Here is a 12,278-nt window from a genome sequence, read left to right as displayed (position 1 = left end):
AGGAAACACACCTCGGGGAAAAAGACAGACACTACCTCAGAGTGAAAGGCTGGAAAACAATTTTCCAAGCAAATGGTCTGAAGAAACAAGCTGGAGTAGCCATTCTAATGTTGAATAAAATTAACTTGCAACCCAAAGTCATCAAAAAAGACAAGGAGGGGCACTTCATACTCATCGAAGGTAAAATCTACCAANAGGAACTCTCAATTCTGAATATCTATGCTCCCAATACAAGAGCAGCCACATTCATTAAAGAAACTTTAGTAAAGCTCAAAGCACATATTGCACCTCACACAATAATAGTGGGAGACTTCAACACCCCATTCTCACCAATGGACAGATCCTGGAAACAGAAACTAAACAGAGATACCTGGACACTAACAGAAGTTATGAAACAAATGGATTTAATAGATATCTACAGAACATTTTATTCTAAAACAAAAGGATATACCTTCTTTTCAGCACCACATGGAACCTCTTCCAAAATTGACCATATAATTGGTCACAAAACAGGCCTCCATAGATACAAAACATTGAAATTATCCCATGCATCCTATCACATCACCATGGACTAGGGCTGATCTTCAATAACAACATAAATAATAGACAACACTCACATGGAAACTCAACAACAACAACATTCTACTCAATGATTCCTTGGTCAAGGATGAAATAAGAAAGAAATTTAAAACATTTTAGAGTTCAATGAAAATGAAGCCACTACATACCCAAACTCATGAGACACAATGAAGGCAATCCTAAGAGGAAAACTCATAGCCCTGAGTGCCTCCAAAAAGAAACTAGAGAGAGCACATACTACCAACCTGACAGCACACCTAGAAGCCCTAGAACTAAAGTAAGCAAATTCACCCAAAATCAAACTCAGGGCTGAAATCAACCAAGTGCAAACAAAAAGAACTATTCAAAGAATCAACCAAACCAGGAGCTGGTTCTTTGAGAAAATCAACAAGATAGACAAACCCTTAGCCAGACTAAATAGAGGGCACAGGGACAGTATTGTAATTAAAAAATCAGAAACGAAAAAGGAGACATAACAACAGATCCTGAGGAAATCCAAAACATCATCAGATCCTACTACAAAAAGCTATACTCAACAAAACTGGAAAACCTGGAAAGCAATAAAACCCTAAGACATTTACCAAGGGCTATAGAACTGAGTCATATGGTAGTTCTATTTTTTGGGGGGGAAATCTCTAATTTGATTTCCAAGGTAGCTACACAAGTTTTACATTTCCACCAAGAATGTTTAACTGTTATTTTCCCCACATCAATGCCAATACTTGCTGTCATTTATATTCTGACTGTGGCAAGACTGAATCTTCAAGTAGTTTTTATCTGCACTTCCCTGAAGCCTAGGATGTTGAACATTTTTTTAAGTGTTTAAAAGCCATTTATAATCCTAACCTAAGCCATTTCTCTAGCCCCATATAGACAATTTTTTAATTAGGTTGTTTCTTCATGTTTAGATACTTCAGTTCTTTGTATATTCTAGACACTGATCTTCTGTTGGATAGTTAACATATTTTCTCCAATTCTGGGTGTGGTGTACACTCCAGAGTTTCCTTTGTTGTACATAAGCCAACTAATTATATGAGATCCTTGACAATTGTCGACTTTACTTCCAACATTTGGGAGCCCTATTCAGAAAGTCCTATCTCTACCTACAGGATGAGGCACCCTCCCTGTTTACCCTCTACCAGTTTCAGAGTAAACAGAATCACACAGATTGCAGGTAACTTGATTAAACTGAAAAACAAACATAAAAACAAACAAAAAACCACTTAGGACGCCCAGGATCAAAAAGACAAATACTGCATGTTCTCTCATGTGGATTCCAGCCTTGAATTAATATTTATGTTTATACTCATAGATATATGCTGCTTTGAATCTTGGTCAAAGAAACTTCTACACTGGGCAGCTGTTAATGCAGAGAATAAGAGACTGAATACTCAGCCGTCTGAGTCATTTATACCAACCACCCCCAACCAAGGCTCAGGAAACATCATGGAAGAGAAGAACGTTAAAACCTGGAAGATGCTAAGTAGAGCTGTGAAATGCTGTCTTTTAGATATGACATGGCCTCATAACATCACCTCATAATTTCTATGCTTACACAAGACTGGCACAATGTCTGGTCAGTGGAAACTTGAGTGAGGATAGGGAAGGCCTAAGGCCTCACTCCTTTCAGCAGAGCTATTTATTCAGTTACTGACTGGTAATGAGACGGTTACTTTTCTTATGGCCAATTAACAGGATGCCCATGCCCCAGAGGGTGGCCTACATCTATTCAAGTATGGTCAGTACTAACTGGACTCAGGGTTATTAATAATAAAGATGACAGTGAAGACGTGAATTTGGGATAAAGACAGATTGAAGGGTCCTGGAGGAAGGGTGGAAAATTAAAGCAAGGTCTGGAAGGGAGGTCAAATCAAAATATGTGGCATATGTGTATGACATTTTCAAAAGTTTTTCAAGTTAAGAGGGATATTCTTAGATGATGTAAACAAAATGGAAAACAAGGGAAGATACCACACTTTACACAGACTAAGATGAAGACTGAGAGGCAGTGCAGGGATTTAAGGCAAAGGTTAAAAACAGAAAACAAAACCAAAGATCAGGTTTCTCTTCCACAGCTTAAAGTATATTTCAGAAAAATCTGCTTTTTAAACTCCCATGCTCAGATCTATAAACTGATGCAATACAACTAAAGATTCCCCTTCAAGTCCCACTATTCTACTGACAATTATGTTAAGAAAAATATCCCCATATCCTAAATAAAAAGTAATCTGGGTGATGCCAATAAGTCAGAAAACAGGTAATGTTTCTGAGCATGATTCTTGGCGTACAGTTAGTACTTCAGAAACACCAACTACAAGCACAGAGCAGATGTAGGGAAAGGACAGGGCTGGGAATGGAGTAAGGAGAGACACGCAGCCTGGCATGGAATATTTTCTAGAGCTAGTTCTGACTGGGAGATGTTCAATAGCATCCTGACTCCGCAATCACCCTCTGACAGGGCAAACCCTACTAAACCTTCTGATAGGAAATGAAAACACCTCGTCACACACATTTTTATTAAACAAATAAGGCTGATAGTAGAACAGTTTTTATTTAATGCATAAACATATAAGTCCCATTATTAGAGAAATTATTCTTATTGGTAAATATGGTCAATGGTCACATCTATGTATTAATTCTTTAAAAATCATTAGCAGTAGTTAGGACAGACTCTCTATCCTCCCCACTACATTGTGAAGTGTCTTGTGTAGTCATACTCTATTGTTGGAATGACAGCTTGAACAAATTTCAAAAAAATTAAAAGATACCTGAATGCCTTTGGCTAAGGAAAATAAAATTTGTAAATAGTATTGTTCTAAATCCATAATGATTATCAATTTTATTAATTTATCAGAAATATGATAAAATCTTACATTAAGTCTATTAAAAGTCACCTAGCCAAGCAAATTTGTATCAGCTTAAGAGAGGTGCTCTATAGATGACTGGCTATCTGCTGCAGTATTTGAATATGAAATATCTAAATGAGAAGTTCGGGCAATGTTGTCTTTAATGTGTTCAAATAAGTATAAAGCTCATTCATTTACTTTGCCTGCTTACAAATTTTCTACAATTTATACCAACTTAAAATGAAACAAGCATGTAAACACTGTAGCAAATGAAAAACAAATCAGATGCAAACACTTCATAAGGGATTCTAAACTCATAAGGGGCATTTAACAACCATAGAATGGACTATATTGTACCATTTTCATTTAATAAAATGGTGAAATTTTCTTTTATTGTACCTAGAAACATTGTAAGCTTTCTTCAGTTTACATGGCATGTCACTGTTCACTATGAGTGCTCTGAAGAACTCTAATATGGATATATGTATCTTGGAGAGATGTGACAAATTGCTTGGACATTAATACTCATTTGTGCTTCCTGTCCACCCAGAGACTGAGCAAGAAAGCCAAAAGAAGATACTTTTGCACAGGAGAAAAATTTATAGTTGTACCTTACTTCTAATTAACCTGTTTAACTTGAATTATTTGCTTCAGGGAGGGCTAAGGTTGATACAACCTTAACTTACCTTCACCTGATGGGAACTCACTGTGCATGTGCACGAGTGCCAGTTAACTCTGCCTTGTTACAGAGGTAATTTTACTGCGTGTGTGTGTGCACATACACACACACATACAGAGAGTATAACCAATGAGTGCAGCACACTTTTCATACTATAACACATTCTAGAGAAACTAGATTTTCAAAAGAACTTCCATACATGAGGAGCTAAAATAAATTATAGGTTCTGTTATGAAAGTTATACTAAATCTCCAAAATGAACAAAAAAAATCTATAGGAGCCATTTGCCACCAATCATATATACACATAAGGATACATATGAACACCAAGCTCTCCCCCGCCTTCTGCAACTGTCTCAATAATTTTCTTCATCACTTCCGCATGCCTGAAAGCAAACAACAAGTCTTATTAGCATGGGTCAATTTGAGCAAAATGAACAAAATTTCTAAGAGTTTACTCTAATTGCTCAAGCTAATTTTTAATATAAAATAACTGAACTATAAAATGCTGTCAACTGCTAAGCTATGAAAACACTTCTATTGGAAAGGATTTCTGAAAGTTATAGTCACCATAAATTCAATAGCATCAGTTAGCTTTTTGATAATAGAGGCAGAACACCCCAAGGGAAAATCATGCATGCCACATGGTAAATGTGAAGCGAGGGCTGCTTGCTCTGGAAACAAATAGCAAGGTATGTAAATACAAAACAAAGAAAAAAGCTATGAGACCCTCCCAATAATCTTGTAATTTTAAATGTTATTTCTGCAGTGTGTGCATGTGTGTAGGTATGTGACACCATGTGCATGAATATGGGTATATGCACACCATGAACATGTGAGGTCATACGACAATTTTCAGGATGTGATTCTCTCCTTCCCTAGTTGGTTTCAGGCTCCTGGAGCAAGAGTTTTTACCAATAAGCCATTGTGCCAGCCCCTTAAATGTTTAAATATTTATTTAGCTTAGGAAAAAACTATAGCTCAATAAAAAAGTTAAGAATCAGAGCCAACTCTGTATTAATGAGTATTATTTATCTGATTCTATTTTTTAAAAAAACAACTTTGGATTTACATGAAGACATACTATCTCAAGATTCTGTTCTATGCACAGACATATAGATAATTCAAGTGTCTTCTATGCTGCAAATTGAGTGAATCAACTAAAGGGAAAAAAATCAATATATAAAACAAACAGCTCTTCATATGTTCCCTAGTTTATACAGTGCTATTTCAGTTCTTATCAATAATCCTTTACACAGAGGAAGATCCTCAGAAAACTAGCACAGCCTAAGGCAGTCCTAAAAATGTCCTCATTTCTTGTGTATGACTTCAGATTTTATATCTTATCCCATTCTACTTTATGTAATAATCATTTGTTTTATTAAAATGTTCAATGTAATTATCAGGTACTTATCTCTTCTCAATAGAGTAAACTTATGCCTCAGACACACATTCCACTCAATTAGAGCCTATTAAAATTCCAAACTCACAGAACAGATTGACTCAAAAAATGATCAGCTTTAGATAATTTAAAATTAAAAGTAGGCCACCTGGTGCTTCTTACAGGCTGTTCTCACTACAGAGAAAGGAAAGGCAGGGCAAATCTACATATATACACTTAGCCCGATTCTTGTGCATGGTGAATAAGTGGGGAAACGAGGGAAGCAAATCCAACACAAAACAATGAAACCCTAATTAATTACTTTATAGAAATATTAAAATTCTTGACATAAATTTGCTGAGAAGTGGAAGCAAGCTTTCTCTGGGATAAGAAGCTCAGCAAAAAAGTTTGCATAAAATAAAAGGATGCCATCAAGGTTTTAGCTTTGATATGCACTGTACAGCCCAAGATGGGCTAGAATTTGCAATCCTACTGTCTTAGCCTCCCAAGTAAGAGTGCTAGAATTACTAGTGTAACCCACCATGCTCACCTAAATAAATTTTAAAAAAAAAATTATCATATAATTTTCCAATAGATTACCAGCATTCTCAATGTATCAAGAATATTACTTGTTATAAATTACTAATCCAAAGAAGCAAGCATGATGCTTTTCTGAAAGGAACATTGGAGACCAATCATGAATCTTGGTTCAGCTTGACTTTTCGTGGACTCATGAAAAAAAATTGAAAGAGAGAGAATTCAGTTGCCTTGGGAAGGCTAAAGACGTCCTAAAGGAAGCGTTTATACTCCACACTCATGTAAAGAGGCACTTGCAACACTGTGCACCATGTCTACAAGATGAGTGCTATGAGTTTACAACAAGCTGCCTAAGCTACTGATCAAATGAGAATGATCAACAAATCTAATCTATAGCAAAACAAAGAAAACCAAAACAAAATTCTGAGTACTACATTTAAAATAAATAGGCAATATTTATCCTCCTTTGTCTTGGATATTTAATTAAGCAGAAGAAGAACATTTCTAAAGATGAAAGAGAATTTTGCTTATAAAGTAAAATTTTCTTTTACTGATGTTTACACATCTTCATATAATATCGTGAAGTTGACACACACGAACAATACAGACACTCTCTTTCCCCATACACATATGCACCCAGACCTGCATGGGTGAACTGAACACATAGGAGGTGGTGGGAGATGAGGATGGTTTTCAATGGTCACTGTCTTCTTCACATGATCTTGACTGATGTCTTCATACATGTGCTCAACTGTTAAAGGCTGCCGTTGCTGAAAGCATAAAAGGTGCGGTGAATCCACTATTGAAACTTGTAGCCTACACCTACTTATAAGTAACAATTCTCTAATATCATTTGGAATTTACAATTTCAGATTATTCAGAATTGCCAGATTGTTTGAGAAAGGATTTTGAACACTTGGGCTCTATAACAGGAGCCATCATTAATGTTGAAAAGAAGCCACAAATAAGTAAGTTTATAGGTGCCAAACATTTTCAAATTTTTAAGAATTTATCCCTTAAGCCCATTTTCTGACAAAATATAAGGAATTATACAGAGTTCAACTTCTTGAATTTTGAAGCAATATGCTTAGAGGAAAAGACTCAGGAGTCAGTATACAACATATTATTTGTATTTAATACTTAGCACTGTCACACTGAATAGCTTATTCTAAATGTGAATCAAGTTCAATGATAAAACTGTAAAACTGTAAAAAATGTCTTCAAAAATGTAAAAGACTACATATACTCATGGATCAAATAAAGAAAGTAAATTAAATCACCAGTTTAAAGTCTTCACTTTCTATTTCTTTCTACTTTACCTCATCATAGCCAAACAACCATAGCCGTGGTGTCTGGTAATATTTGTCGTAAGTGATGTACAGGTCGTAAGTTCTCGTTTGTAAAATAGCATCTTCACCTCCAGCGTCAGCCTTAGCTTTACAGGCTTCCACTATTTTCCTCGTGTCCAGGGTAGCCTGTCACACAACAATGACAAAGACTTAGAGCCAGTAAAATTATTCTGTAAGACTATCGCCATTACTGAAAACACTAACTCCCAAGTTCACTCATAAAAACTATCTTAAAAATACATCAAATTTACAAACCTCATCTGTTTCCAACAATCCACTCTCTTCATATTCTTACATAAAAAAGAAAAAGAAAAAAGTTAACTGAGTTATAATGTATCAAGACTTTTAATCTTTTTAGTTTGATATATTATCAGCAAGTAGCATATCTTTTTTCTTCTTGAAATTTAATAAACAGCTTTGTTCTCACCATAGAGCTTACACCCTCTGTATAAGGTTTTCTATTCTTATATCATGGGCTTTCACCTTCTCACCTAAAGTACTTCCCAGACTCTCTCAAACATACCCAAGGGGCATCTCTCAGACATACCCAAGGGGCATCAAGTACCCTTTGAGGCCATTATTAAGTACAATAAAACAAGCCTTACTTGAACAACACAAGCACTGCGATGCCAAGACAATGGCAATGATATCACTGAGATGCTTACAAATGGAAGCCACATAGCATGCAGCACAGATATGCTGGACAAGGGGATGATTTAGGTATCATGGATGAAAGACATTGCTCAGCATAAAATGGCAGGTACTGAGACCCCTGAAGTCGTGTTATAAGGTAACACCACAGCTGACCACCTACACTGCATTCTTTAAAGTTAAAAGTGGTTTCGGGCCGGGCAGTGGTGGCACACACCTTTAATCCCAGCACTTGGGAGGCAGAGGCAGGTGGATTTCTGAGTCTGAGGCCAGCCTTGTCTACAAAGTGAGTTCTAGGACAGCCAGGGCTATACAGAGAAACCCTGTCTCAAAACAAACAAACAAACAAACAAACAAAAAACAAACAAAAAAACAACCAAACCAAACAAAACAAACCAACCAAACAAAACCAGTGGTTTCGGTTTCACTGTGCCCAGGTCTCTCTGACTACTTTCTACCTTTGCGGCCTCAGAGGCCAGGCCGTTAATAAACCATATAACTTACTCCTGCACATTTCAACACTTTCTTTCCTCGCCTGTAACATTATATTTTATTGCCTTTCTCCTAACTTTCCTGGTGCTACTTCTTCAGTATTTTCTACTCTGCTTCTTTTATTGCATCTACTTAAAAAAAAAAAAAAAAGCAGCACTTTACTGAACAATACTTTAGTAACAAAAGTAGGAAAGATTTCAAGCCTGGGACATTGTCGTTTCAAACACATTGCCATTAAAGATAAACTCATCACATCCAATTTTTTTTCCAAAATATCATTAGGGTTAGGGCGTGTAACATGGACATAAACTTTATTTTGCAATAATACTGTATGACTAATGGGAATTACAAATCATATATCTAAAACTGACCTGACTCCTTTCAAGGTAATTACTCTCAGTTAATGGCATTTCTCCAGACATTCAGGTCACATTTGTCTACCCTGCCTTTCACATTTCACATCTAATCCAGCATCAAATTGCTTTCACCCTACCCTCAAAATATTTTCATAATTCTGTTTCTCACTGCTACCAACATTGTGATCCTAGCCCAAGCTACTATTATTTTGCATTTTTATTTATTTAGTATAAGTTATAAAAAGTTTCTTATTTTCTTTTTCCTCTCACTATACTTCTATTCTTGACTGTCAGCTTGATTAAATATGGAATTAACTAAAAATGAAATGGCTAGACACACCTGTGAGAGATTTTTTTCCTATTATTTGACAGGGAAGAACCACTTCTAATACAGATCATTGAGGTGAGAAGATGCACCTTTAATCTGGGTCACACCTTCTGCTAGCAGCCTGTATAAAGGACAGGGAAGAAGGACACTCCTTTTTGTTTGCTTACTCTCAGCCTTATTTGCAAGCCCATTCCGTCACTGCATTAGAGACTACTTCTCCCAAGATTCTGGTATACACTGAAGACTAACAGAGACATGTGTCCTCATGGACTGAACAATTATTGGATTCTTGGACCTTATGTTCATAGACAGCCATTGTTGCATTAGGTGAACCACCCTGTAAGTTATTCTAATAAATGCCCTTTATATTATAGATAGATAGATAGATAGATAGACAGACAGACAGCTGACACAATCTCATAGCAAACTCCCTAATCCTTTGACTCTTACAATTTTTCCACCTCTTCTGTGGTAATGATTTCTGAGTATTAGATATGGGAGTTGTTTTGTTGATGATTCTTATCTGGTAACCAAGATTATTTCAAAATCTAAAGGAACAAAAAAGGATTCTGTACAGTTCCAAAGTCCACATTAAACAGACATTAAGTCTGTTTTAGTCACTGTATTTTTGGGGATGCGTGACACACCTGTAATCCCAGCACTCAAAAGGCTGAGGTAATAGGATCATGAATCTTAGGCCAAACTGAATTACATAAGAAGATCCTGCTTAAAAACAAAACAATGAAAAAGCTATCTTTCCATGTCTAAAAGCACAGGACTGACTGCAGTCCTAACACTTAGAAGACGGAGGTGGAAGAATTTTGAGCCAAGACAATATAACAAGATGCTGTCAGTTGCATCCTTTGGGATTTATCACTAATCATCCTAGTAGAAACAATTCTGTCAAAATCATGTTCTAATTAAAATAAAAGAATGTAAAACCAAAATAAGTTTTATCCTGACCCAATAAAATATAAACTAAATATTACAAGGCTCTCAAATGTTAAGCCAACAGAAAAGAATTCTTAGTCCACATGACATATAAATATTCAGAATCAACAGTCTAATGGAATTAAAGCAATCTAAACTAGCAATACCTTCCATGTCTGCAGCTTCCCCTTCATCTTCCTCATCATCTTCATCACACAGTGCTGAGCAATCTTGGAGTTTTATACTGTCCTTTGAAATTAATTACACTTAAGTTATGCAAGTATACGCTCATTAACTCAACATTAAGCATACTTAACGTGAAATTTTAATCAGCAGTATTTATTTCCTTCAAAAACATTATTAGACAGCCCATCGCATACATGGTTCTATTCTTGGCATTGGTGATACAGAGTGAGGAAAACAGAAGCAATATCTTTCCTCTGACTGCCTGTGCTTCTTCTGTGAATAGTTTTACAACCATGCACCATTTAGTGATGAAGACACATTCTGAGAAATCACTGTTAGGTGATTTCACCAAGAGGAGTGTAACTAAGGTAGCCTTGACATAACCAGAAGATGCCATCTTACAGAAACTCCAGCATTAGTGTGGCTATGCTCGTAAATATTCATAATGAACACTGAGCACAATGGTAACTGACAACAGTAAAAATCAATGTCATCTAATCAGGCAGTGTATGTTCCCTAGAAATTCACATACCAATGACAATGACTAAGCCATAAATAATTCACTGGAAGTAACATGCTAAATGCTGTAACTGAGAAGTATCAGAGGGTAGGTATTATTATTATTACCTTAGGTGACTATTTGAAAGTCATTTCCAACCAAAGTCTCACTGCAACAGTACATGCTTTAAAAAATTATTTTGTGTGTGCACACATGTATGGAGTTCAGAGGAAATTTTTAGAAGCTGGCTCTCTCTTCCCACCAATGTGAGTTGTGGGGATTGAATTCAGCTCATCAGACCTGGCAGTCAGCACCTTCACTCACTGAGTCATCTCACAAGTGCCAAAAAGTACTTTTACTGCTAACTACCAATAATGCATTGGTATTAAAAAGCTAGTTCAAAGTTATGTTAACCTGCCTACTTAAAACGTAAAGAAAAACTATAAGCCAAACACATTTGTAATTTGAAACGAAGTATGAAGCTCTATTATATGCTAGTTTACTATGAATATCCTAGCTGGATAAATCTAAAGTTGTAAGAGTTTACAATTACATTTTCATTCACCTTATTAATAGCATTATATAAGAAATAATGCCAATGAGAGCCTACTTAGAGCTTATTTACCACTAGAAACAAATCAAATATATCTCTATTACACTTAAAATGTAAACCAAAGAAGACTGTCAGTACTTGGGTAATTATTTAATGAACGTTCCAATGTCAGATGACTTTGACACAACAGGGTAGAAATGAACAACACTTGAGTTCAGATGGAGAATATTGTAAAGACTAAATTACAAAAAAGAAAGAAAAGAAAGTTCTATTTATAATAAATTACAGAAGGCATATACCTACTAAAAGCAATCAGTTCACTAAGCCCTCTTTAGAACAAGAAAGTTAAACATCAAAATAACTATTACTGTATTTGCTAAAAATTGTTTAGGCAGGCCTGCTGGCTTAAAACAAGTAATTCCAGCTACTTGGGAGCCTATGGCAGAAAAATTAAAGTTCAAGTTTCTCTGAGCTACGTTCATAGCAAGTTTTACGCCAGCATGGGAAACCTAGTGAAATGCTGTCTGACTACAGAGAGAGAAAGCAGCTCAGCAGTAAAGCTCTTGCCTAGCACCCTAGGCGACAGGCTCCGCCTTCAATTCCCAGGACAAAACCAAACCAAACACCAACCATATTACCTTGCCATCTGTCACTACAAATCTGAGGCACAACAACAAACAAACAAACAAAAAAAAACATGTTCTGAAGCAACAACATGATTTGTAAGATTTCTTCTCAGTCATACTTCCAAAAATTAGAAAATAAAAAGGATAAATAAATACCTAGACCAATGAACCATCACTCCCAAACTACAAATTACAAAGCATATTTTACTTTCTTATTCTTTAAGTTCCAGGTAATAAATCCCCAGAGATACAGTGACTAAAACACACACACACACACACACACACAC

General features: G+C 35.9%; 1 protein-coding gene across 1 annotated transcript in view; it reads right to left on the bottom strand.

The window, feature by feature from the left end:
• Positions 1 to 3,077: 3,077 nt before the first annotated feature.
• Atg3 (autophagy related 3) overlaps positions 3,078 to 12,278 on the bottom strand; it is a 27,379-nt gene continuing 18,178 nt past the window's right edge. Inside the window, exons 7-12 of the mRNA XM_021209203.2 lie at positions 10,295 to 10,376; positions 7,626 to 7,660; positions 7,341 to 7,496; positions 6,664 to 6,791; positions 4,421 to 4,489; positions 3,078 to 3,347 (exon numbers count right to left, since the gene is read on the bottom strand). Coding sequence (XP_021064862.1) covers positions 3,266 to 3,347; positions 4,421 to 4,489; positions 6,664 to 6,791; positions 7,341 to 7,496; positions 7,626 to 7,660; positions 10,295 to 10,376 — 552 coding nt within the window. The 3' untranslated portion in view covers positions 3,078 to 3,265. The remainder of the gene's footprint in view (positions 3,348 to 4,420; positions 4,490 to 6,663; positions 6,792 to 7,340; positions 7,497 to 7,625; positions 7,661 to 10,294; positions 10,377 to 12,278) is intronic.

The sequence above is a fragment of the Mus pahari genome, chromosome 12, assembly GCF_900095145.1.
Source record: "Mus pahari chromosome 12, PAHARI_EIJ_v1.1, whole genome shotgun sequence".
Taxonomy (NCBI): domain Eukaryota; kingdom Metazoa; phylum Chordata; class Mammalia; order Rodentia; family Muridae; genus Mus; species Mus pahari.
The sequence above is the reverse complement of the archived record's forward strand: the minus strand, read 5'-3'. Positions and strand labels throughout refer to the sequence as shown.